The 25,919-nt window shown below is 35.2% G+C and overlaps 1 protein-coding gene across 2 annotated transcripts in view; it reads left to right on the top strand.

The window, feature by feature from the left end:
* Positions 1–25,919, top strand: part of LOC134838971 (uncharacterized) — a 113,702-nt gene that overhangs the window by 53,822 nt on the left and 33,961 nt on the right. For both annotated transcript variants that reach the window (XM_063854343.1, XM_063854344.1), the window contains 21 exons: positions 52–253; positions 593–718; positions 3,053–3,314; positions 3,588–3,706; positions 4,763–4,976; positions 5,483–5,600; positions 5,895–6,166; positions 6,637–6,768; positions 13,231–13,407; positions 14,072–14,289; positions 14,535–14,817; positions 15,538–15,686; positions 15,847–15,990; positions 16,373–16,498; positions 16,761–16,849; positions 17,151–17,199; positions 21,328–21,484; positions 21,934–22,055; positions 22,293–22,406; positions 22,893–22,991; positions 24,929–25,133. In XM_063854343.1, coding sequence (XP_063710413.1) covers positions 52–253; positions 593–718; positions 3,053–3,314; positions 3,588–3,706; positions 4,763–4,976; positions 5,483–5,600; positions 5,895–6,166; positions 6,637–6,768; positions 13,231–13,407; positions 14,072–14,289; positions 14,535–14,817; positions 15,538–15,686; positions 15,847–15,990; positions 16,373–16,498; positions 16,761–16,849; positions 17,151–17,199; positions 21,328–21,484; positions 21,934–22,055; positions 22,293–22,406; positions 22,893–22,991; positions 24,929–25,133 — 3,377 coding nt within the window. The remainder of the gene's footprint in view (positions 1–51; positions 254–592; positions 719–3,052; positions 3,315–3,587; positions 3,707–4,762; positions 4,977–5,482; positions 5,601–5,894; positions 6,167–6,636; positions 6,769–13,230; positions 13,408–14,071; positions 14,290–14,534; positions 14,818–15,537; positions 15,687–15,846; positions 15,991–16,372; positions 16,499–16,760; positions 16,850–17,150; positions 17,200–21,327; positions 21,485–21,933; positions 22,056–22,292; positions 22,407–22,892; positions 22,992–24,928; positions 25,134–25,919) is intronic.

Here is a 25,919-nt window from a genome sequence, read left to right on the forward strand (position 1 = left end):
AACTTGATTCATAAATGACATCTGAGAAAAAGAAACAAATCTCTATTGCAGCTACATGTACATGATGAACAACCAGAGAGAGGACTCTGAAGACGGAGTGGACTGGGAGGGGTGGCAGGGGGAGGGGGACACAGCCCAGACCAATTTGCCCAACAGAGTAATAAGGGAGAACGTTATTCAAGTGAAGAAGCACTTCGGCGCAGACCAGAAGTCGTACCTTTTAAACTACTTCTGCTGGAACCCCGTAGGAGAGGTGAGTAACAGTCATCCACCTAAAACTAAATGGCAAATTCAAGCAGTGAGGCACCATGCTCAAATCTGATTGGCTGAAAAGTGTTACTTTTAACCAAATGAACAATCTTTTTTTCGCAACTTTCAATCTCCCCCCTGAAAATAAGAAGTATGAAAGATAGCTCCCAGAATTTCAGAGAAAATTTCGAAAACACCATTAAACAAAGTGCCCACCCTACTTCGGAAGGTTTAGGAACCCATCTTCTTGAAGATAAAACTCTTCAGGGACCCATTTGAATGTTAGGGACCCAGCTATCAGACTTGCACCCTGTTCGTTTTTTTTTAATTTTCTGTTCCACAGGTGCACACAGTGTACGAGTTCTCCCGCATGGATCCCATCACTTGTGGCTTCCCCATTGTGTCCATCGACTACAGGGGATCGGAAGTCTTCGCACCCCACAGGATATACAACAAGGACAAGAACTTCGTCAGTATATTCAAATATTTTTTATCACAAATCTAAAATTTTTCTACAAAACCAAACAAATTAATACAAATTTGAGACAAAAAAGCGTTTGCAGATAATTTTGTAGGTTTTTATTAGCAAGAAAATTAAATTCAAATTTTTTTAATAGTAATTTTCTTATCTTTATTTGTTTGGAAAGTATTTGTTACCTATTTTGATTTAATTAGGTTTAAGATTTTCCCCGAAAAACTCTGTCCCGTGCATTAATTTGTTTAGTTTTGTAGAAAAGTTTTACGGGGATAATTTTAAACCTAATTAAATTAAAATAGGAAACAAACATTTTCAATTTTGTAAGTTAAATATATGAAAATTACTATTAAAAAAATTGAGTTTAATTTTCTTGCTATTAAAAAAAATTATCTGCAAACGTTTTTTGTCTCGAAGAATTTATCCCACGCTAATGAAAATGGTTTCGGATCAGTTTTAACGAATTTAAATTGCTCTTCAATTGTCTTTAATTCGATCCAAATCGATTAACAATTTACATTTTAGCAATAGAAATGGGTCGAATTAAATCTATCTTTTTTGAAATTCTTGGATCAGTTTATGATCGATTTGGATGGATTTTCCGTTTTGTTGAAATCCATCCGCATCTTGCCAAAATCCCTTTTATTGCATTTTAATAGCCCCTAAGCAGATCTATTTTAGTGTCTAAAAATCTAGAGCAAATCGATTTCAGCAGATTTCAGCAACAAATCAACAAAATGGTCAATAGAAATCAGATGGCAACTTAAATCATTCCAAAAAATATTTGGTCTTTTTATTATGCTACCAGACGCTATGGATGTAAAATGAAAAATGACTGGCAATAAATAAATGCAGCACAAACTCAAAAACTTCGAAAATCAATCAATTTAAATATGTTTTTAAAACCCCTTGAAAACAAAAACAACTAAATACTGGAATAATAGTTTTGAGTGAAGTTAAAAACGATTTGGGTAAATTTTTTTTTTAATGAGACAATTTTTTATCCAAATCAATCGTAATTTTTTCTATGTAATCTTCAGTCTTTTTTAAAATTGGTCTCATTTTATTCTACATACTTTCTCATGCTGAAATTGATCTGAAACCGTTTTTGCCAGCGAGGGATAGATTATAGAGTATTTTCTACAATTTATCGCACCGGATATTACAGACATAACGGAATTTTTTATGAACAATTTTCGAAAAAACAATTATTTTGGACAGACTGTCAGAAATTTTGACGTCTTTTCATTAGCAATCCTGGTCATGGAAGGGTAATACACAATTTATCCAAAACTGAAGAAACTGTCTCAAAAATATTTGATAGTGAACTGTAACAAGGTTGCTCATATCAAGGCGAGCCTCCGAATAACCAGACTTCCTTATAGGCTTCCTTATAAAAACCAAAAAGCTATTGTCAATTCAATTTAGGTTAATATCTGAGACGGATTAAAACATCGTTTATGCTTAACGGCACCGAAAACATATGACAGTTTTCAAACCCTCATAATTACGAAAAAATGATTACTGTTGAACTTTCACTTTAAACATGAGCTCGAATCATTAATATTTTTCAGATGGTACAAAAAACTTAGTAAAGTTTCATTCAGTATAGATCTTTTTCGTTATATTGCCATTACGAATAAATTTCAGCAATCATACGAAATTTATACGAGTTGTACGAAAACTGAAAAAATTAGGAACAATGCCGCACAAAAATTCACATATAAGAATACTGTACGTAAGGGCACACTTTTATGAAAAGCATTTTTTATAAAAAGAATTGTAAATTATTTTTTTAAAGACCAGAAAGCTTCAAAAGTGGCAGGTAGACCAAAAATGTTCATTAAAAATTTTTAAAAGAATTCTGAAATTTTGTATGATTTTTCTATGTTAAGCATTTTTTCCATAGACTTCATATATGAAACTGTATAAGCCGGGGACGTCAACCCGGGTAAATAAGCGTATGAGACCATTACGTAATGAACAGTCCTAGAAAACTCCCCCCCCCCCCCCAAAAAAAATGGCTGTTTAAAAAGTCAAAAGTTTACTGAACACACGCCAAGGACAGATATTTTGTCACTCTCCTTAGCTCAAAGTTTTTAAAAGTTGGTCATGCTTCTTGTTTGACTTTCGATTTGACTTTAAGGTCAATTTAAATGCATTTTTTCTTCAGTAAACAAACTGCGCTCCCCGATACCAATATTACAAGGGCTTCTATATAAAGAAGCATCAATCTTAAAAATTCAAGAGCTTTAGGGTCACTTATTTTTTAATTGAAATTATTTTTAGCAATCAATTCCTGACTCTTTCAGTTGGCTATGTTTTCAGTTGACCGGCAACGTCATTATCAACTGCGACGACACTCTTAAAAACCGAAAGTGGTGGACTTGTCAGCAGTACAGTGAACGAACCGGGAAGTCCATTGGGGCGTCATTCACTCCCCCATTTCCCGGAAACGACACTGCAGAACTGGTGCTTCCGGCCAAGGGGCTGGAGTACGGGGTGTTCAAGTGCACTTTGAGTGTACAGATGTTGGTGAATTATGAATCCCCGGTGTACTTGAACTACGCCTTTACTTACATCAAGTTGGGTTAGTCCCCGTTCTCCCATCACTCTCACAGAGACACACACACACTCGCACACACACACACACACACACACACACACACACACACACACACACACACACACACACACATGTTGCGCAGTGAAAAGTTCTCTGGTAACATCTGTTCACCATAAAACCATACTTGTGAGTCCCACTCTCAGAAAATGATTTATTTTTTCGTTTTTTTTGGGTGAGGGGGAGGGGAGAGGGGTAGTATTGGAATGACAGAGAGCCGAAAAAGTAACTTTTGTTCAGTGTCATACAAGTTGCTGGGCCAGATGTACCATTCGGTCACGAGTCTGGACTTGGGCATGGACCAGGAGGTGTTGCTGAACCCGGGCAAATACTCCAAGGATATGGATGTCGATGGAGGGGTAAGTTTCCCACTAATCACAAAACAGATACAGGTATAATTGCTGGTATTTTACTACTAAAAGCATGCATTGAGAATGGGTCCAGCAAATTTTATGAGAACAAAAGCAAAAGCTGTTTTCGAAAACTTTTTAACACATTTTTTTTTCGCGGTAGCCCATCAATTTTTAGGGAATCAACAGTAATAGCGCAGCATACCAACTATGTCAGCAAAAAATAGAATTTGGTGATGACTCTGACCATAAGTTAACTCTAACAGCAACTCAAAATGCTTAAGTCGAATTATCATTTTCTCACCATTGTTCAGGGGCGGATCTAGGATTTTCTCGAGGGGGTCGAAAATTTTGCTCGAAAATTTTGTCGACCCCTTTTTTTAGGTTTGCCAATTTGATTTTCTGAGCTCTACCAATTGACTATAAAGAACCTGTTTTGGTCAAATTTTCTGCGCCACAGACAAAATTTTGAAAAACAGGCCAAAAAATTTTTTTGGCGCGCTCTCCGCTCAAAATTAGTATATATTGGCGCCAAAGGCGCCTTTATAAAATTTTTAGGGTCCGTCACCAAATATAGATATCTCAAAATAGTACAAAGGGGGACTCTTTGGATTGGCAGGGGGTTGAATCCGTGAGGAAGGGTGTCCGCCCCCCCCCCCCCCCCAAATCCATGCTAATTTTGAAATTGCTTATTTTTTTAGTGAAGTTTGAAACTACATCAAATATGATTTATTTAAATTTTTAGATAATGTTTTACGTGGATCCAAACTAAAATCTCTGGTTTTCGATCAAATTCATGCTCGGCTTTTTTAATACGGGTTTTATTTAGTTTCATGTAGTTCCATGTAGTATCTTTTTCCCCGCAATCCCAACAATTTACAAATCTAGCAGTCGTTGCATTAGGAGGGGATATTTAATAAGATCCAGATTTTATTAGGAGGGGGGTACTTAAGGAGATACGGTTTTGCTAGGAGGGGGGATACTTAAAGAGATACAATTTTTATCAGGAGGGGGATACTGTAGGAGGGATATTTAAAAAGATCCAGCTTTAATAAACAATTTTAGTCTTTCGTTGACTTCGAGTGGTATGGCAAATGCGGAGACGAAGAGTACCCTCTGAACAATTTGGGTGAACTGAACCGCAACTACCCCCCTCCCCTCCCTCTCGGTCAGCAGCCTGGACTCGCGGGGGGCTTGGAGGGTCAGGGCCCTGGACGAATTGCAAACACCAGAGGGGACCTTCTACTGGTTACTAGGGCATTTGATGGAATGCGAGCCGGTGATAATTAGTTTATTGTGATTTTGGAAAAGATTTACTGGAAAAAGTAGTGTTTCATGCCGAAAAATAGACTATTAGAATTGGAAGCAAAAATGCTATTCAGATGCAATAAACTTTTTTGCAAGATGTAAAACTCTAAATCAAAAATTATTTCGAAATTTTAAGGCAGCCAGACATCCGTTTAATTGTTTAATTTTTCAATTTATTTTAAAATGTGTTAAAGTGGATCCTTATCCTTATACCCCTATCTTTTCTTCTTTAGCCTGTTATTTTTTTTCGAAATGCCAACATTGCTGAAAATGCAACTTCAAACGCTCAGTCGCTGAAAACAGTATACGACTTATGCAATTTATTTTCGGTGGTCTGTTATAAACTAGCCAATAATATAGATAAATTTTATAACAACTTTGGAACAATTACACAACAGTTACAAAAATTTGTAGGAATTCAACAAAAATTTCAGCGTAGTTTTTGCCTGGTTTATTCACACTCTTTCCTAATTTCAGATGTGGCGTGTGAGTTGATGGCCATTTTCAAGAAGAGCCCTGACCCCTTCTACAGAACAGGACAGGCCATCATCTCCATCAACGTGTTCGAAGTCAGCGTCCCCACCTTCCAAGTCATGTGCGTACTTGTTTTCGAAATTATATTCTAATCTTAACTTTGATCCGAGATTTTCTCCAAAAAAAAAAGCGGATCTGCAAAAAGTTGTGATTTTATCCTTTCTTTGATAGAGCAAATGATTTTCCGAAAATAAAAAAAAACAAATTTAACGGAAGTTTTGAAGCCAAAACGATGATCATTTAAAAAATTTTAAAAAATCATGATTTTTTCATTCTTTAATTGATTTTTTGACAAAAATTCAATTTTTTTTTTCAATCAATAAATTTGATCAAAATAAAGAAGAAAACTATTTAGAACTGGAAACGGAACAACAGCCGAACCAGTCATCACAGCCGACAAGCGTCCGGCTCAGAAGATAAACCCGATCGGATTTTTTCGAGCACTTGCAGACTGCACCGGAGCAACAGATTGTTCCAAGACCATGTTCCAATGGAATCTCAGGTGTCTGAAACCAGGACTTGCAGACCCTGTGAACTTCAAGGACATTCTGAACTTTGACAATATAACTATGACTAATGATCCCTTGTTGCAGCCAGCTGAGAAACTTAGGGTCACTACTAATCTTCGTAAGTTTCTTGGGAGATGCTTTTTATGCTAATGTGGAAACCGTAGCCTGTTTAAAAGTTGAAGCGATAAGTTTGTTCAATTTTGAAATAGAAGAACGTTATGTATTAACTATAGTTTTTGTAATTCTTCATCTTTTGTCTATTTTAAAGGATGGTGACTCAAAGTTTGAGCTAAATTGAAAGCCGCTAGTTATTGTGCAAGCGATTGGCATTCAGATACTTTTGAAACGTCTCAATTAATTTACGCACTGGCCCAATCACAACTCCTTTGTAAGTTGAAATCACAAATAAGTCTTCTTCACCCAATAGTTCCCCGTTAGAACGTTTGAATTTACTTTTAAGAGCTAAAAAATAGAGGCAGGTTTTAGGTTTTTTTTTCACCAAGTTCAAGGAGATGATATATATTTTTTATTTTCTTGATTTATTTCTCTGCAAAATATCTGAATCAGTACGGTTATTTATCTTTTTAGAGAGGATTGGCATCCCCATGGCACTGTTGTCGTCCCAAATAGAGGCGGGGGTGGTAGATTGCTACTTGGCCCTCAAAATGTGCAGCCCGAGGACAGAACTGCAGATTGAAATGGGACTTCCGCCTGCCTGTGGTAGGTGCTAAGGACAAGACTTATTTCCATAATGGCTAACCGGGGAATTTCCTGCCAGAAGGATACATTAGACGAAAAATTAGCCAATCAGAATTAGCGAAAAACTGAAAATTCAAAGAGATTTGAGGCGACGATTTTTTTTCTCCGAAACTCAAAAAATTTAAAAAGTTCAATTATGTTTTTTCAGTCTCCTTGACTTTATTGACACTTTTCAAAATGTCTGATGCCTGTGTTTTTGTTCCGTCCATTAAAATGAGGAGGAATTTTGTATTTGAGTGTGTTTTAGTTTTTTCTTTTTTTTTCTTTTTGTTTTCCACGCAAAACCAGCTACCACAAGTAATCATCGGATATAGCTGAGTGATATAACATACTGAAGCTCTAACAGTCGTCATTCGAACGTCGTGAGAATTGAATGTCGTGATTCGAACGAAGGAAGTCCTGACAAACGCGTTTACAGTTATGATTCGAAACAAATTTTCCCAGTGTTGAGAAAAACCGGTTTGAATTTTTTTTTGAGTTTTTGGTCTTAATTCGAGCGAATAGAACAGACCGACAAGCAGCCTTAAAAATGACATAAATGCTATGCTTGCAAAAGCGAATAGCTGAATTTAGAACGTAAAAATTTATTTTTCCTCGAGTATCGTTGGTTTTTTTTGGGTATTTTAGCGCCTTTTTGGAATCAAAATTTTGAAAAATTGAAATAGAAATTTTATTTTGATTTTTTTTTCGTTTTTCTAGTCACTTCTCTACAAAAAATGGTTTGCTTATTTATTGTGACTATCGATAATGCCTAATCTTTAGTTTTCCATTCAGTTCCTTTTATCACACCACGACAAAAAACGACACTAATTTGAAAAAACAAAACTTTGTTGTATTTTTAAGACTAAAAACAAAATTTTGTAGTATTTTTGAGACTAGGTTCGGAACATTCTGTTCTACTTGCACAGCAAGCGGTTATCCTTGTTTACTTTTTTCCATTTTATAAATTCCTCTTCGAAGCTTTTGTAAACACGAAAATTATTTAAATTTAAAATTTAAATTTTAATACCAAAAGATCATTTAGAAAATTTTTTGTATCTGAGCTACTAGCAAATTTTTTCGTATCAAAGCTTCTTTTTCAAATTGTTTTTTTGAATTTTTTTTCCAGTTCGTCCCCTCAGGCTCTGTTTATGGCAGAATGATAAATCTTGCTTCCGATAACCTATTAAAAAGCTAATTGATTTTCTACGGCTGTTAGTTCTACTGAATTGGAATGAGCATTACGCCAGCCTTGATCAACTCAGTTATTCTGGCAATCGTTTTGTAAATAGTAAAAAGTTCCCCTCAAACTTGGTGCAACTAACTGTATCTACAATTTAATCTAACCTAGAACTAAACGCAAGAAAAAAAGTTGCCGATTGCTGAGTACTCATTTTTTCTGATTTTGAAATTCAAATTGTTTTCTAAGTTGTAAGAACAAGGTTTACATTAACAAAAAGATAATTTTTGGTTACAATCAAAACACTACAACGAACTGAAAAATATTAAAAACTCCTTTTTTGCCTTATTGTGACTTTGACATGGTTTCTTATTTTGGGCGAAATAAAAGGTTTTGAATTCTCTCACAAAAAGATTAAGTATTAATCGAATTACGCACATTTAATACCACACTTTATGTGTGTTAACAACAAGTCAAAAGAGCAAAAACGACAATCTTAAAGCGGTAGAAACAAAGCTAAGCTATAAGCTAAGGTAGAACCTAGTAGAAACAAAGGTAAGGTAGAAAACTAAGCACGATAAAAGGTATCAGGAAAATTTTTGATGCTTTTTCGTTGAGAGTTCCAACAAGATTATTTCAGTTCAGTTCCAGTTGGTAAAATTCCCCAATAACGTATAAGTAGGTCGATAAAATATTGCTTCTTAGTTATACCAAAGTGACATTTTTTGCAAGTTCAAACCTTCATAACGCTTTAACTCTCATAACACCTTTCGTTCTAAAGTTTTGAGCTCGCTTTATCAAAAGTTTTTAGAAGATATAAGAATTTTTGCCAATGAAGCTAATTCAAACTTAAAGAAATTTATCTGAACGAAAACCACCCTGAGCGCAAACTTTCCGTTACTTTCATCGAAATTTTTTTTAAATAGATTTTTGTTGGCAGCCATTTACTATAACTATGAAAAGTGAAAGAGACGGAATAGAAAAGAAAATTTTTTTTTGCAGGTTCCGCAACAAGGACGCACTATTTGCCCATTTTTTGTTCTTTTGTTGTTTTTGAATGTTTTTACATAATTCCAGAGACATATACACACCAAAATGAGCGCCTATCCGTTGCACAGTTTGGCCTCGCAATGCAGTTTTTTTGAAATCTAAGCATTTTTCAATTTTGTAGAGGTGCAATTAATAAAATCAGAACCAATCAATTTTTTTTGTTCCAATTTGTCATTTAACTGATATAAACTATATTTCATGGTGAAATAATTTGTCTGAATTTTTCAGTTTTTCAGATCGATTATAGTTACTACCGGATGTTGGATATTCCTTTAAATCACTGATTGTAGATCCTTTTTACAGTTAAGAGGTCACAATTTGTCTATCTGAGGCTTGGGTTAATTGCTGTTGTTTCCAAAATTACAGAAAAAAGCATTAAAAACCTGAAAAAAAACTCAATTCAATTTATACGAAAAATTATAAATGGTGAGATTAATTTTTGCAATATTCGCAGTAACCAGTTTATCGAGCTAAAAAAAAGATTTTGTTAAAAAATAAAGGGAATAATTTTTTCATAAATTAATATATAAATGTCACTCGTATTGAAATGAATGCAAGACAACCAAGCACAAGAAGCGGAACAGGCAAATGCGTCTTGTCAAAATTGATTGCAATTGAAAAATTGCGTTGTTGTTTTTTGTTTTTGATCTAACGAGAAACTATAATCATACACTCTTACATATCGAGAACAATTGGGTTGAAGGATTCCTGTTTACTAACTAATTTACCGCTGGAAGAAGGTTAAAAAATGAGAAATTCGGTTTTTGTATACAGTGTTTCCTTCAAGAAAACGATCAAAAGTTTTGAATAATTTTTTATTTTGGTTGTGTTTTTCTCATGTAAACAATCTAAATTTCTCTAGAAAACTACTATACCTACTATACATGTTTCCCTGCAGTTTCGAACCGTAGTTTTTCCTTTGTAATGTTTGAAAAAACCTGTCAGCCTATTATTTCCTAAAATCAAAAAAAAATTGAAAGTGAAGTTTTTTTAATTGAATCAAATTTTTCAGAAAAGAATAATATTTTTTTTTATAATTGGTTGTTATATTTATGAAAAAAGGGTGAATATTGTCTATTTTTAAAATTCCACGAGCTTCAACGCAATTTTTTTTCAATGAAAATGAAAAGTTCAAAATTTGCAGAAGGTCGAAAAAAATATATTAAAATTCATTAGAAGTTTTTTCCGAATTTCTGTTTGCTTTATCATATTCTTTATGTTTTGCTTATATTCTATATTATATTCTAACGGAGGGCTGATAAAACAATAGATGAAGTAATACAAGTCTGTTGGTATATCATGGCAAAGCGCTGCATATTCTGACTGTCCCTTCAACCATATCGAATAGTTTTTGGGAAAAAAAAATATCAGAAAAAATATAAATTTTGGACAAAATCAACGATCAATTGGGAAAATTATTTGTCACACAGAACTAATACGACCGATTAACTAGCCTCAATTCAAGTCGGAACGTTTTTTTTGCGGGATAATTTGCCACGTATCAATAAATTGCCTTACGCTTTCAGCATTGTGAAAAAAATCTTCAAAGCGCGCATAAATTAGTCCAGAGCATGGTCAAATTGGCAATTTTTAAACTCCCAGATCTTCGCAAAAATTGATCAGAGATAGAATATCTTTTGACATTTGATTTCAGATTGTCAAAATCTTTAATTTTTTTGTTAAAAACTATTATTTCGATCGCCAAAAATTGACTGAACAAAACAAAACTACCCAGAGCATAAATATTCCGTTTTCTCTGGAAATAAGGCCACTGACATTAGCTAAATCACAGTTACATTAGATCAACATAGACATTGTCAGACATTGATATAACTGTCATCTTGAATTACAAAAATTAAGGTCATTATCACAAATAGCTGAAGCCTCAAAACCGCATATAAGTTTCTGCAAAACATATAATCAAAGCGTGTATATGTTTGGCAGAAACTTGTTTGAACTTCATTTACTACATTTTTCGAAAATACTGATTTCAATTGCATCGATAAAAAAATTAAATAGATCTAAGATCGAATGGTTTCTGTCACTTTTAGACTTGAGATACAATACAAAATTAATAAATTAATGCTTTCAAAAATTGGCTTTGAAAAAAGCAGCAGTTATATCATCTATCTGCAGAATTTTTGACAATTTAACGGGACCCATTGCTGTGTTCGAACGCATGCCATTTCCAATAATAATTTTTGCGGGGATTAAAAAATTTTGATTTGAAAAGGCACTTTGATTTAAAATCAACGAATAATCTCACATTTAGAACACTTGGAATTCTTAAAACTACTAGAGAAAACAATGTGACGTTTTTTTTAGAACCAGCCAACATTCATACGTTAATGTAAGCATTTTTTTTTGGATTTTACTGTTAGCTTCTCAAAAAACATATCAAAATTTAGAAGTTGAACGCAAAATACAATGAAAAAAAAATTTTTTGCAATCCAAATTTAAAATTAAACGTTTTAAATTTTGGTTGTTTAAAAAATTGAAAAAAGTAAACGTTTTTCGAGCACTGCGAAACCATTTTTTTAATTAAACTATGCAATAAAATTGGCACAAATTACCACTAGACACAGACATTTTCCGAAACATCTAAGTGATTTTTTTTGTACCCTCCTGGCTCCAGAGGTCGTCTTTCATTCTTTTCTTTCTCGATGATATCAGTTGTAACTGTAATCAGTGAATTTTAATTTTGTCGCGTTCAGTACTGCAATCCAGTTTTTATTGAAGAAGACTACAATTTCATAAAATAATAATAATAATGCACTGAATGGTGTCAAAAATTTATTATTACCCAGATTAGAAAAAAAACAGAAAACAGTTCCATGGGAAAAAAATGGCCATCTTCGTATCTGCTTCAAACTCGACTTTGTTAGAACCAACCAGTGCTGTCAGTATTAAGTGCGGCCAAAAAGTAGACAAACTTTATCTGATACCAGTCAAAAAATAGACAAATAATTTATTAACCAATCAAAATTCAGATCATAAAACAAACTCCGAAAATAAATAATTAATAAGTACTTATTTTTTTTTTCCTAAGTTTGCTTCTTCTTGTTCTCGATTTTGATTGGTTAATATAGTAGTTGGCTACTTTATGACGTGTCTACTTTATGGCTTGTCTACTTTTTACTATGTAACTGATCAGTATTTTGTTCTCAGCATTTATACGTTGAATATTACAAAATCGCAAAATTAAGAAATTTTGGGGGAAAAAATAAAAAGACCCCCACTTTTTCTCGATAGTTAAAATTATCTTATTTGTAATGATACCTTCGCAACCGTATGTGCGATATTTCAAATTTTTCAAAAAATGATAACACTGTAATCATTAAAAATTTCCAAAAATTGGGTCGTAGGCCAACAAGCCGAAGACCAAACAAACCGAAAATAAGATTACATTCCAATAAACCGAAAATTAATATTTTCAGATTGCCACTGTTGTTAAGCAACATTTACGTAATTCTCATGTAATTTACTTAATTCTTATCTAATTTTGGCTTTAAGATATGGCGGTTTTTATAGATAAGGTGATTTGTTGAATATCCGCCAAAAATTGTTGATCTTCCTTATTTGTTGTTCTCCGCTATGCGATACAGGTTTGAAATGTTAATTCGTGGTTACGTAGCAGTATTTAGACAACCGCGTATTCAGACAGTGTACCAATCAGAATCGAGACAAGGAAGATCTGAAATTCATTTCTTCCTTGTCTCGATTCCGATTGGTTAATACAGTGTCTGAATACGCGGTTGTCTAAATACAGACCGCACTCCTTAATTTGGTGCGTATTCATAGGTCCCAAAATGAAAAATCAGTCCCATAAGTTCCAAAATAAAAAAGCAGTCACATAAGTCCCAAATATTTTCAATTGGTCAAAAGACTAAATTAGCCGAGTCTCGGTTTAAGGTCGCCGTTGGGCGCGCTACGCGCGCGTTGCCGCTTTGCGGCGATAACCGGCTCTAATTTTCGTTTAGAGTCCTACTCTTTGGTGGCAAGCTCGCAACACGTTGGCGTGGCTGCGGCGGTCACTATCCTGCAGCTTGAGTTTATGCTGCTTGAACAGTACACAATCAATCCAGAATTTCGGTGGCTCAAATTTCAACCAATCAGAATTCAATAAGATAAATTTTGGAACTTATGCGACTGATTTTCTATTTTGGGAGCTATGAATATTGGAATCTATGGGAATTCACCCTTAATTTGTTCAGGTAATGCGGGAATGTCGATTGTGTTGAATATCCCTCCCAAAGGCGGCAACATGACAGTGGAGCACTTCCCCCTGATGAGTTTTGGCAATTGTCTGGAGAACTACCTCTTCTGGAAGTTCTCTTTCAATGGCTGGGTTGACCCGGACGACGGGTGCATCAAGTCCTACAAAATAATACGTGAGAACAGAACAAGCTAGGTTGTCGCCACCGTTTTTTCTTCATTTTGAAAAATTCAAATGACAGCTTAAATTTACAGAAATTACTATCCCCTATTTTCATGTAATTGAGGTCAACAGAAATTGAGGTCGGCTTAAGAAAGTTTCTGGGGCTGTTTCTGAAATTTTCTTATCGTTCCAACCATCACGTAATTGGAAGTGACTGGAAGTAACTACGTTTTTTTTTCTCTCGATCTTAGATAATTCACAGAGTGGTCAAGTGTGATATTACATTGAAAGTTAATGGTAGTTATTTGGATTTTAATGATAAAAAAATGTCTCAGTGTCGAGAAAAATGGGTCTGACTATTTTGAGTTTTCATACCAATTTTGTTTTCTGAGTCCTTTTAAGCCATGAGCTCTATTAGATTGTTTTGAACATTAAAAAAATTATCATTGGAATGTTTTGACTAAAATTCTTTTCCACCGCCAAAAAAAACTTGTTAAAAAAGTTTCAAAATATTTGTTCAAAGTGTGGTCGGAACATTCTGTGCTACTTTTACATCAACCGATTGTCCTGTTTTGAAATTATTTAATTTTTATGTTTTGAGCGTGGCCGCACAGTGAAAGACGGAAAGATCTAATTTGAGAACAGATTTTTGACCTTTTCTTTTGTTTCGGTTTTAGAGGTCAGCGGAGCCAACATGTTGGACGTGCCTGTGAACCAGGAAATCAGGAGTCTGGAGGCCTTCAAGGTCCAGCAAACTGCTCTTTACAGTGGCCCTCAGAACCCCTACAATGAGAAGATCAAGTACGGAGACAAAGGCAAAGACTGGGCTGTGGTGCTGTGCGTCAGGGTCTCCGACTGCTTCGGCGCATTTGTGTTCTACTGCGTCAAAGATAGAGTAAACATTTTTCTTATATTGATTCCAACCCCGGCCCGAGGTTGCGGTTACATGTTAAGACCGTAGTTTCCAACAATTGGTATGTTCTGACCGATGGCACCGTAAAATTGCGGTTTGACCCGTAAGGCTCTTACCTTGACATTTATTTAACGAAAATGTGATTTTTTGGGAGGGGGGTACGAGTTGTCGAATTTTGGCGAGTTGTATTTCGTTGCGAGTTGTCGTATTACGATTTTGCTTTCCAGTTCATGAAAGTGAAGATGTCGGAAATGGTGACGTGTCAAGACGTGAACACGACCACTCTGTACCCTCCGACAGAAAACGTGACCTTGACCTACCCCAGTGAGTTCAAGGTCAAACAACTGCTCACAGACGACCCATATGCCCTGGAAACTGAGACCAGAAGTGTCCAGTTGATGATTGAAACTGCAGTTCAGCAGAACATGTCGAAATACGTGGCGGAACAGAGCAATAGGAACATTACGGCATTCGCTTTAGCCATGGTGACCATGTTGAATGAATTAATGAGTAAGTTCGTCCGCTGTCGGAAACCGTTTAAGCAAACCCGAAACACTGTAAAATGTCCTTAATAGCTAATTCCGGGGGGATGATGGGGTTTTTTATGCATTAGGAACCGAAAGTGCGAAAATTTTGTCAGCCAATTAAACTATAAACAGAGCTCAGTATTGATTGAATCGAAAAAAAATAAGTGATGAAATCAGGAAGTTCAGGACAGTCTGGTTTTTAGCAAATCAAATCATATGGGCTACTGATTCTCTAGACAATACACGATGACCATTACTCAAGGTCAAAGCAAGGTTCAACGATTAATGACGTTATTCCTTGCATAACTTACAATATCCTCATTGGATGGTTACTCATTTTTCCATCTGCCATCAGACGTCCACCGAAGTGATCATATTAAAGTGAACAATTTGAAATGTCTCCTTTGCAATTTTTATTCTGATGAAGATTTAGTGAATATGAAGCTCGGACCTACGTAACAATCTCCTACCCTCACCCCCTATGAATAAATACAGTAAACTAACACAGCTTTCTATTGCGAAATCTAATTTTGCAGTATTTTGTTTGGTAGAAAATTCGACTGTTTTAATCTACTTAACAATCTCCTATCTTTCTTAAAGGGGGGGGGGATTGATTGTTAAGTAGATCGCGTAGTTCTACTGTCCAATTAATTGGAAGTTTGTAAACTCGTGTTTTCTGACTTATTTTTGCCTATCCATTCAGCCGAACTGGACGAGGAATTAACGTCTATTGAGGACGAAATGAAGCATCTGGGTAGTGAAGTTGGAAGAGTGGTGGGGGGAGAGGAGGAGGAGGAAGAACTCGCTCTCATTCTGCAGACAAAGGCCACCCTCAGAGCACAGGCACAGAAGGTAATTGGTGCTGGGGGGTGTTGAAGGGGGGGTAGGGTGTGTGTTGACTAAATTTGTAATTACTTCACTTCTTGTCTTCTTGTAATTACTTCACTTGGAAACAATTTATTATAACTATTATTAACTAAACTAATCTAAATTAATTACTTTGATTTTTTAGACCAATGAGGAGATCAAGCAGCAGATCCTTGTGAATGTGGATGGAGGTCTGATGGGCTTAAACAGTCCAGAGGTCATTGACTCAGTGTCCAGTGCTCTTAAAGACTCCACCCAGAAGACAGGCGAACTCACCGAAGCGTCCATGGTAAATGCACCCTTCATCAATCATCATCTAGATCGGGCTTTTTCCCATTATAGCTCCCTTTCCGGGAAAATTTAGCCGTCTTAATTCAAAAATCGCAATTTGGTAGGGGAGCTTTTTTTACACCCGTTTCATTTTTCTCTCAAGCAAGTTTGTACATTTGAATCACGTGATTATTTTTGTTTTCACATTGAACAAAAACTTTTTCTAATGTTTGAATGGACCTGTTTATAGTTTCTTATTCAATTAAGTAATTTGTAATAAAAATTATTTTGGAGCTGAAAAACTGTGTGAAATTCTGGAAGGCACAAAAAGCAAGGTTGGTTATGCTTTAACTAAAAGATGACTACTTTTTTTGAGATTCTTATACAAATTTCTTGTTCAGAACTCGGTAAAGAGCCTGAGCTCCGGAATAGGGAGCAACTTGTTGGAACAGGCTAGCACTCTAGACCAGGGGTCTCTGGAGTCCATCACGGAGTCCTCAGTAGCAGCAATATCCAGCATATTCATGGCAAGCATTTTAAACATTAATGTCAATTTTAAATTCATTAAACGCTTTATTATATTTTAAATTAACATATTAAGTTACTGTGCAATTTAAATATTTTTAAACGTGCATTTTTTGAATTTTAAATCAATGTGCAATTAATTAATAGAAATTAGTTTATTAACTAATCAACTATGGCGTAGACTCTAAAAAACTAACGGATAGACTCTCAGTAGGCAAACTTTGATGATTGCATTTCCCCATACCTTTAAAAAAATTTTTCTAGGGTATCAGAGAAAGGGTTGGAGAAGATCGTCTGGCAGCTGAAAATGACACCACAACTGATGTCACCAATGGTCCAATGGAAGAGTTCAAGTGAGTCAATTGCAAAACTTTTATTTGACTTATATCTACATTTCCTTTGTTTTTGATGATTGCATTTTGTCAACAAAATCGAAATTATTCAAAAATGCTCTCCTCAGCTCCAGGTTATCCTTTATTTTGGCTTTATACAAGAAAAACAGACAAGCATGCTTATTGGTTGGTTTGACAAAATGTAGTTAAAATAAAAGAAAAATGTGTATAAAAATACAAAAGTTGAGTTTCCTTTTTTTGTCACGACAATTCGAAAGCTGAAATTCTTAATTGTTTTGTTCACACTTATTTTACACTGCAGTGGCGAAGCAGTGACCGGAACACCTGCCCCTCTTGCGGGTAAAATGGAGGCTAGTATCCTTCAAGAATTGAACCCTTTCTTCTTCCTAGTCATCATCATGGTTTAGAAATCTTCGTGTGTTTTTTTAAAATCATCTGAGTGAAATTCAAACGTTTTCTTTAAACTATGGTCGCTATAACTGGTTCCTAAAATAGTGCACACATTCAATGTTCTTAAGTGAGCTAAAAGCTGTATACTAGATATCAATTCGACATCCTCACAGAAAGATTTCCGTTATATACGATGACCCGTGAAGTGTTTGAGTGTACAATTACCCCCCCCAGTTTTATATAATTTTTCCCAGCTTCGCGAGTTTCCAACACAATTTTCCTGTTAGTTTCATCTGCTGTGCAGAATTTGATTATCCTTAGATTTTTTGGTTTTCTCTGGGCTTAACAGTAATTTCTTAGATTTGTCGACTGTGTCAGCTGTTTCGGAGTTTCATTAAATTATTTCAACGCTTCCTAGTTGTGTGTGCTTTCTTTTTGATTAAGCTTCTGAACAATAGTTTTTTAGATTTTTTGACTGAGTAAGCTATTTCAGAGTGAAAGGAATACGTTTTATCTCTTCCTAGAACTGTTTGATTCTTGGATTAAGTTTTCTCTAGATTTTTGACAACTATACCGTACCAAATCTTTGAATGAAAATCTGCGCTGATCAGCGTTAAGTCATACATTTTCCAGGCCTGCACTAGACCTGCAGCATGTCTATTTTAAAGCTGATCAGACCTGATGCAGATATGCATCAGATCTACTAATGGATTTCTGCAGCTATGAGCAGACTCACTCTGCAACAGCTCTGGCCAGATCTGACTCACCCCTGCGTCAGATCTGCAGTGCTGCAAAAAAACTGAATCAATTTTCAACTGAACAAAAAGTTTTTTGTCAACTTTGTTCGAAACCTCTCGCGAACTCAAAACGAAGCACAATCACAAAATAAATTCAAAAAAAGAAATGAAAACAAACAGCTATCATAACAAATCAACAGACTATATATTACAGCTTTCTCGTCCTCTGGGGGCGAGGGTACCTGTTATTCGCAGCGTTGTTTTGAGCATCTTACGCTTGCAACCACATGACTTGTTACCACATCCTGTAACATAGCCAGCCGAAGATTGGAAATGGGTAATGAACACAAGTAAACATAAAAAACACTGACACTGACTTTGTTGAAAAAATCTGAACTTTCGAATTGAACAAAAAGGAGATGCCCTTTGAGCTCTTTGAATTTTCAGAACGAGTTATGATTGGCGCTTCTTTGATAATTTTAACCCAACTTGAGAAAACTAGATCAACAGGTAAAGTTTTTATTCCGCTGGAAATCTTAAAGTTAATTTTCATGCAGACTTTCATAAAGAACAGCATGCAGCCTACCTTCCCTCCCCCCCTCCCATTAACCTCAATCAGCTATTGGGGGATTTCGAGAAAATGGGGGGGGGGAGGGGAGAGACTTTAATAAAAAGCAGCATGCCGCCTCCCGTCAAACGGGGGGTGGTAATTCAAATTTTACCTGTTTTTTTGGCGAATTATTATCTTCCGCAAACGATTGGCTAGAAAAATTAGTCCTCGATTGGCTCATTTTAAAAAATTTGGATCTAAATAAGATTCAAATAAACAAAAATAATACAACAAAGTTTAAACGCAGCAAAATTTGAGCCCAATAATTCAATAAGTAACGCGTGAAAACAAAATCAGGCAAGTAAACTTACATATAATCCATTCGGTTTAGTAGTGGACAAAATGCAAAGAAGAGTGTGCACGTCTCACATGCATTGTTCAGGTCTGCAAGTTATTAGTCATGTCTGAATACTAGTTTTGCAGACCTGCACAATGCATGTCAGATGTGCACAGATCTGCATCAGATCTGATCAGTCCTGTTTTATAGCTAGATATGCTAAATAACTGAACACTCTTGATTTTGTTTTATTTCATAGGTATGGGATAGCTATTTTTGAGCTATACCCGCACCGAAGTTTCATGGGTACCCGTGATGACCAAAAATACTAGTCATACAATTTCCATATATGGAAAAATGCTAGTCATACACTTTCCATACAATTCCATACGTACAGAAAATTGCATGAAAGGTCTATGATTAGTATTTCTTTCATATATGGAAATTGTATGACTAGCATTTTTCCATAAACCAAATATTGATTTTTTACATTTTAATTTCTCAAAACTTTTTGGTTGTGTTCGTAACCGAACACAAATGACATAAACCTTGATTACTCAAACGTAGTAACCAACGGTTTGGCCGTCTTGCATTAAAAATGCATTGGAAACAGCCTGATATGTGTTACTTCAGTCTCAGACAAATAATATAACGAAAGTAATGAACTTTTAAATTTTGGCAATAATTTTCAAAGATGATTATTTCTAAAATTTGAATTTTTAATTTACCAGACATTGATCAAGGCATACAAAAACATGTCATACAAAAGAAAGAGGAGTTTAAAGCGTTTTTGAAAAATGTTATGAAGAGAAAAGGAAACAAAATCCAATATTAGTATATCCAGGACTACGTTATACACACAAAAAATTAAATTTTGCATGCAAAACTTTTTTTCAAAAAGTGTTTGTTTGAATACGAAAATCAATTTGCGGTTGAAAAAAAAACACAAAAAATTTTCGGGGGCAATTTCAAAAATACCTAAAAAAATTTGTGTCGTCGCCATCAAAAAAATGCTAGTCATACAATTTCCATGTTTTGCCAGCAGTTGAATTGGTTTTTCAAAGCTTTTTTTTCACAAAAAAATTTTTAAAAAAAAATTCTAATCATACAATTTCCATATATGGAAATTGTATGGTTAGCATTTTTTTCATACCATTTTTTTTTCCTTTTTTTAATGAAGAGATACCAATTTTGATACCAAAACAACTATAAAATACCTTTGAAATTCGATTAAACTCATTTTGCAAAAATGTATGAAATTTGTATGACTAGCATTTTTCCATAGACTAAGTGTATGAAATTGTATGAGTAGCATTTTCGGTCTATGGAGGTCAACCCGGGTAATAATCAGTTATAATGGATTTTCGTTGACTAAAATTTTGTCAATATAATCGATTATCATGTCAAATTTAGACCACGTAATCGATTTTTAATCGATTATAATCGATTATTTTGGAAAAATTTAAATCCATTATAATATACTATAATCCATTTTTGTTTTCAATATAATGGATTATTTTTTTTTTACATAAAATCCATGAAAATTGATTAAATTTCGTAAACAATGACTCTAATTTTTGCAACTTTCTGCAAAACTCGAACGAACACGTTCATCCAGGGGTGGCCAATATGTAGTAATTTTCCAAAAAGTGCCCAAAAACAGCATTTTTGACCAGTTCATCACGACAACCTCCCCCCCCCCTCAAGGTACCAAATCCCCCCAACGTACTCCCCCCCCCCCCAACGTACTCCCCCAACCCACGACGTACCCCCTCAAGTAGCCCCATCCCCCCACGTACCCCCAACCACGACGTACCCCCCTCTCTCTAGTTAGGGGACATCCCCCAACGTACCCCCCCCCCCAACATTACCCCCCCCAACGTACCCCCCCCCCCCCCTTACGTACCCTCTCGCTCTCTAATTAGGGGACATCTAAATGTAGTACGGGTAAGCGTGGAGGGAAGTTGGTGTGGGATCTATAGGTAAATTTTTGTAATTTTTCATAAACTCGATTGAAAATGGGAAAAATGAAGTTAAGCGAGAGAACAAAATAACTAAAGTTTAACAAAATTATGAAAAAATGAAAACAGCACACAAAAAGAATTGAAGAAATAGTTATAATCCATTTTAATCGATTAAAATGGGTTATTTTTCTTTTGGTAAAATTTTTTGAAAATAATCGATTATAATCGATTATTTTGGGATTTTATTGCTTAAAAAACTTTATCATTATAATCCATTTTCAATCGATTATAATCGATTAATTTTGTTATTTCATTGAGACTGACAATGAAAATCCAATATAATTGATTATTATCCATGAAACTTCAGTGCGGGTAGTAAAAACAAATTCTTAAGAGTGTTTGGTTTTGGTTGTTCATAACTTATTGAAATTGTAAGAGTGTTTGGTTTTTCATAAGTATTTGCAAAACCATTAATCTACTTTTTGTTGCTCTCTTGACAGGAATGGGGTCTAGAGCTGCTTGGGATGATTGACACGATAGCGAAGTCGTGTCAGATGAACAAACAGGCAGACGAGCCCAGCACCACCCTCGCCACCGATAGCATGGGCGTCGACCTACTCAAGCAGCAGAAAGACGCCATTACAGGGGGCGATGACGGTACATAAGTTGTTTTTTTTTGTTCAGTTAAATAAACTTATTTCAAGTTTTGAGTTTTAATTCTTTTTGCCGAAAATTATTAATGACGTTGAAGGTTAATCCGAACATTTAGGGCTGTGTTCTGACAAGGGAAATCTTGTCTGTTTTTGTTCACGAATTCATTTTGATGTTTCGAGAATGCAGGGAAGTTTTTTAATACTTCCTGAAGATAAATAATTTTGGCCTCAGAGAAAATTTGTTTCCTCAGGCAACAGAAGTTTTTCAAATCAACATCAAATGTGGTCGGGTCGAGTGATTTGTAACGTTTGGACTCGTAATGCGTCAAATTTTTCCATTCAAGTTTTTTCAACGCTCTTTGATTGATAAAATCTTACTGTTTCGGTAGATAATTGATAAAACTTAATTTGAATCAAATAAAATTAACCTTTATAGAGTTTTATGTGTTTCAGGCATGACTTTCTCAGTGAAAGCCTTGAGTATGGCTCATGCTCCTAAGATAGCCCTGCCCAATTTCGACTACCTGTTAGACGACGCCTCCTCTTGGTCGCCGAGTACAGCCATCAGTATGCAGGTAAAAACAAACATCAAGACATCAAATAGAAAACAGATAATTTAGTAATTTTTTGAAGTTTTTGCGCGGTACACAAGCGACTTTTTTTTTTTCCAAAAGAAGTCTCAGTGAATTTTGACGTGCTAGAGCTCTGATGTTCTATATATTTTTGAGTCTGCTTCAAAAAAAGCAATCCCTTTTTTCAGTTTTTTGAGTTCATTGCAACTTTCTTTCCAACTGTCTGGTGACTTTGTTTAGAATTTGGCCACCCCTAGTCCTGGTCTGTTCGGAGTGCCTGGAGACTACCTGGTGCAGGGCAGTGCCATGGTCCGAATTGTCTTCTCAAATGACCAGGAAGATGGACCCCTGAGCGTGAATAGACTGCTTTTCGTTTTTGAATTTATAACTAATAGTTATAGGGCAACTATAACAACAGAACTTGAGAAATACTTACAGACTTCCAGTTAAGACTTCCAGGGAAGCAAAAGGACAAAAAAGCAACCGATTATTTGGCTTTTGTTGAGATCAAAAAAAGGTTGCTCTTATTATTGATGAAAATCAACCCCCACACGCTATGTAACCTAGACTTATTATGGAAATAGGCTTATGGTTTCTAATTTTTTTTTAGTCATTCACAGCGACAAAAATTTGTCAAACCAAAAACTTATTTACAATAAATGAAGTTTTGAATTAGTTTATAAATAATATAAAGTGTTATGATGCTTAATCATTGGCTTCTTACAAAATCAATGTAAATTTTTCTCAAAAGCAGCCATAGTTTCGACTTAGTTGAACAAGTTTTCCTTCCTTGTTTTCAAACCGTTGTTGAAAATTTCCGATGCAAATTTGTTTCCATAGGTCCCGGAGGCACGCAAGGCGATAGACATGCACATACCCAAAGAGGACACCGGCAACTTCGATGTCAACTACGAAGTGGTCAAGGGATCTATGGAACTGGTTAGACTCCATAGTCAACTATTTGTGAAATCCAATTCATTTTCATACATTTTATATAGTAAAGAATATGGTACTACATCCCCAGTAAACAATACAAATTTTCCGTTTATATTACTCATTTCCGCACTGGTGTTCAATAGATACTAGTAGATTTTATTGCTAGGATTGCTAATATAAAATTTTGAAAAATTGATTGTATTAGTTTAAAAAATATTATAACTTTTCTCTTTTTAATGCGAAAAAGCTCAAAAACGTTCATATGTTTTTAAAACTTTTTTTCAAGTTAACTGAATGAAAAATGATTTTGTCAATTTTTGTTGGCACAATAACTTGATATTGTTTTTTAATTACCAATTGTTAACATCAAATTAAACACTGGTACCATTTCAATGAAAACATTTTAACAATTTCTGAAGATAATATAATGAGGAAGGTCGGAACATTTCGTGTTTTACTTGATGTGGCCGGTCTTGTTTTTTTTTTCTCTCGCACGATATATTTTATAAATTATAATGTGGTTCTTGTGAATTGCAGAGGAGCAATCAGTAGACCTTAACAATCCTATCGAGGCTAGATTCCATTTATATTCTCTCCCCACATTCCAGATTGTGTAATTTCGTTCTTTTTTTGCGACTCAAGGCCGTTTTTTCGCGTCGATAACCTTTTCGTGGTGCCACTATTGCATCCGAAATTTGCCAGGCTGCGGTAAACCTGAAGCTGGAGGTCAAGTGAGGGCTCGGCATCACACACTATCATTGCCATGGCAGGGGATCGAATACACAATCTGACTATTTCAGAGTGATCGCGTTACTACCATGCTAAGTGCCTCTATAGAATATACAAAGTGCAGTATTCAGTATCTACTAACGTAAAAACAAGACTGCTCGTATCAAGGCTCAAACCTGAATATACAGTCTGCCCTTTATTTTCGAAATAAAGTTTTAAGAGTCGATTTACGCAGTGATGACTCTTATTTAGGTCGTGATGATTTTTTTCAGGAGAGTCGTAAAATTTGTTCAGGTGCAAACTTGGATTTTTGTGGCTTGACCTTTGATTTATTTTAACTTCAATTATTTTCTATTTCTTTAAAAGAAGGCAAACTCCACTTTTAAACAGCAAAAGTTAAAAAGTCACGAAAAACGTGATCGGCTTCTAGCTTGGAAAACGGAATTTAATTTGTCAGCTTTCTCAGCAAAATGAAGACTTTACCTATTGATCCAATTTTCTCAAATTGGGTCAATTTTATCAAAAAAGAGCCAATTATAAATTGTTCCAGAAAATCAGATATCAAAGAGCTTCAAGGCCATCGTTTGGAGTTCGAAATTGAGATTTTTTCGTAGAAAAAAAAACAATTTGGTTTTTTTTTTCCAATTGCACGCGTTTATTGATTCTTTTCCATTTTTCTGTTGGTTATATTTTGATATTTTGAAAAGATCTTTTAAAAAGTTTGGAAAACGGTTTCAGAATCAAAATCTAGCGCTTGGTAATGTGCTAGTAAGGCAAAAAAAACTTGCCTCAATTGAAATTTTCAGCCGGACTAAATCACCGTTGTACGAATTGCCAAACTTCAAACTTCCTTAACTCTTACGAAAATGATCACAAGTAGAATAAAAACAAACAGGTAAAATACAGGTAAAATATATTCACAGGGTAAATTTTTGACCTGAACGTCAATAACTTTCAGTTGATATTAAAAATATTGCTGAAATATTGCTACTTGATAAGTCAAAATGTATTTGAAAATAAAAAACGGCACCAATCACAAACATTCCCTTACAACCTTCGAACACCGGAACAATAAACATCATTAAGAAAATCTCAGCAAAAAATTTATCAATCATAAATTGTTCTAGTTATGCAAAGAGCTTGAAGGCCATATTTTTTTGGATTTTTTGAACCCTACAAAATAATCCAAATTTTTTTTTTTACTTTGACAGGGCAAGGAGCACCAGTTCATTCTGAGGAGTATCGAGTTGGGTGGGGATGTGGCGATCAGCATCCGAGTCAAATATGTGGCACAGTTAGTGGACGAGTGGCTGTGTGTCTATGTGAGAAGAGGCAAGGAACCATATCATGACCCCACTCTTAATACATGGGAGTATGACTTCTTCGAACGACTCCCGAGGGACCTGACTAGATCAGGTATGTATGCAGTAGCGGGGGATGGGGCGGGGCGCTGTACGCTTTTCCCCCGTCAGGGATTCGACCCCCTGCCGACCCAAAGGAAAAGACCAAATTATATATGTATGTCTGTATGTATGTATGTGTGTGTGTGTCTGTGTGAAGGTGGGTCGCTTCTGGCACCTTTCCTGGAGATTTAGTATGTTGTCTTTTCACCTCTGACACTTTAACTATAGCTATATGAAAGAGTTGCCGATGTACTGAGAAGATTACTTTTCACAAAAAAATAAAACAATTTTTTTCCAATTTGGGGACATTTTTGTGGGAAGTGGAGGTGCAAAGTTAAACTCGTTCCTTGCTAAATTAATGGCCGCTTAGTAAACTAGTAAGAATGACACAAAGAAAACATTTTTGAAAATTATTTTTGGGCTTGTACTCACAAGTCAAAGGGCTTTAGTATGATGTTTTTATGAAAATATGAAAGAACTCTGATGTTTTTAACTGGCTCGAGCCTTATGTGGTGATGAATATGCGATGAAATGCAATGTACGAAAACATGGAAAAGATCAATTGAACAAAATATGCGGAACATCCGAAGAAACTAGTGGAAAAAAAAATTGAAGATATATCAACTAACACCTCTGAGAACAAGAAGAGGTGTCTAAAAAAAAGAGCATGATGATGATGATGATGATGCTGATGATATTTTATTTGTCGTCGTGAAATGTGTATCTGTGATACCTAGCTTAAAGAAACAGTTCCATAGGTCATAGTTTCCTCCTACCCCTGGTCGAAACAAAAAAGATC

The sequence above is a fragment of the Symsagittifera roscoffensis genome, chromosome 2 (genome assembly GCF_963678635.1).
Source record: "Symsagittifera roscoffensis chromosome 2, txSymRosc1.1, whole genome shotgun sequence".
NCBI lineage: Eukaryota > Metazoa > Xenacoelomorpha > Acoela > Convolutidae > Symsagittifera > Symsagittifera roscoffensis.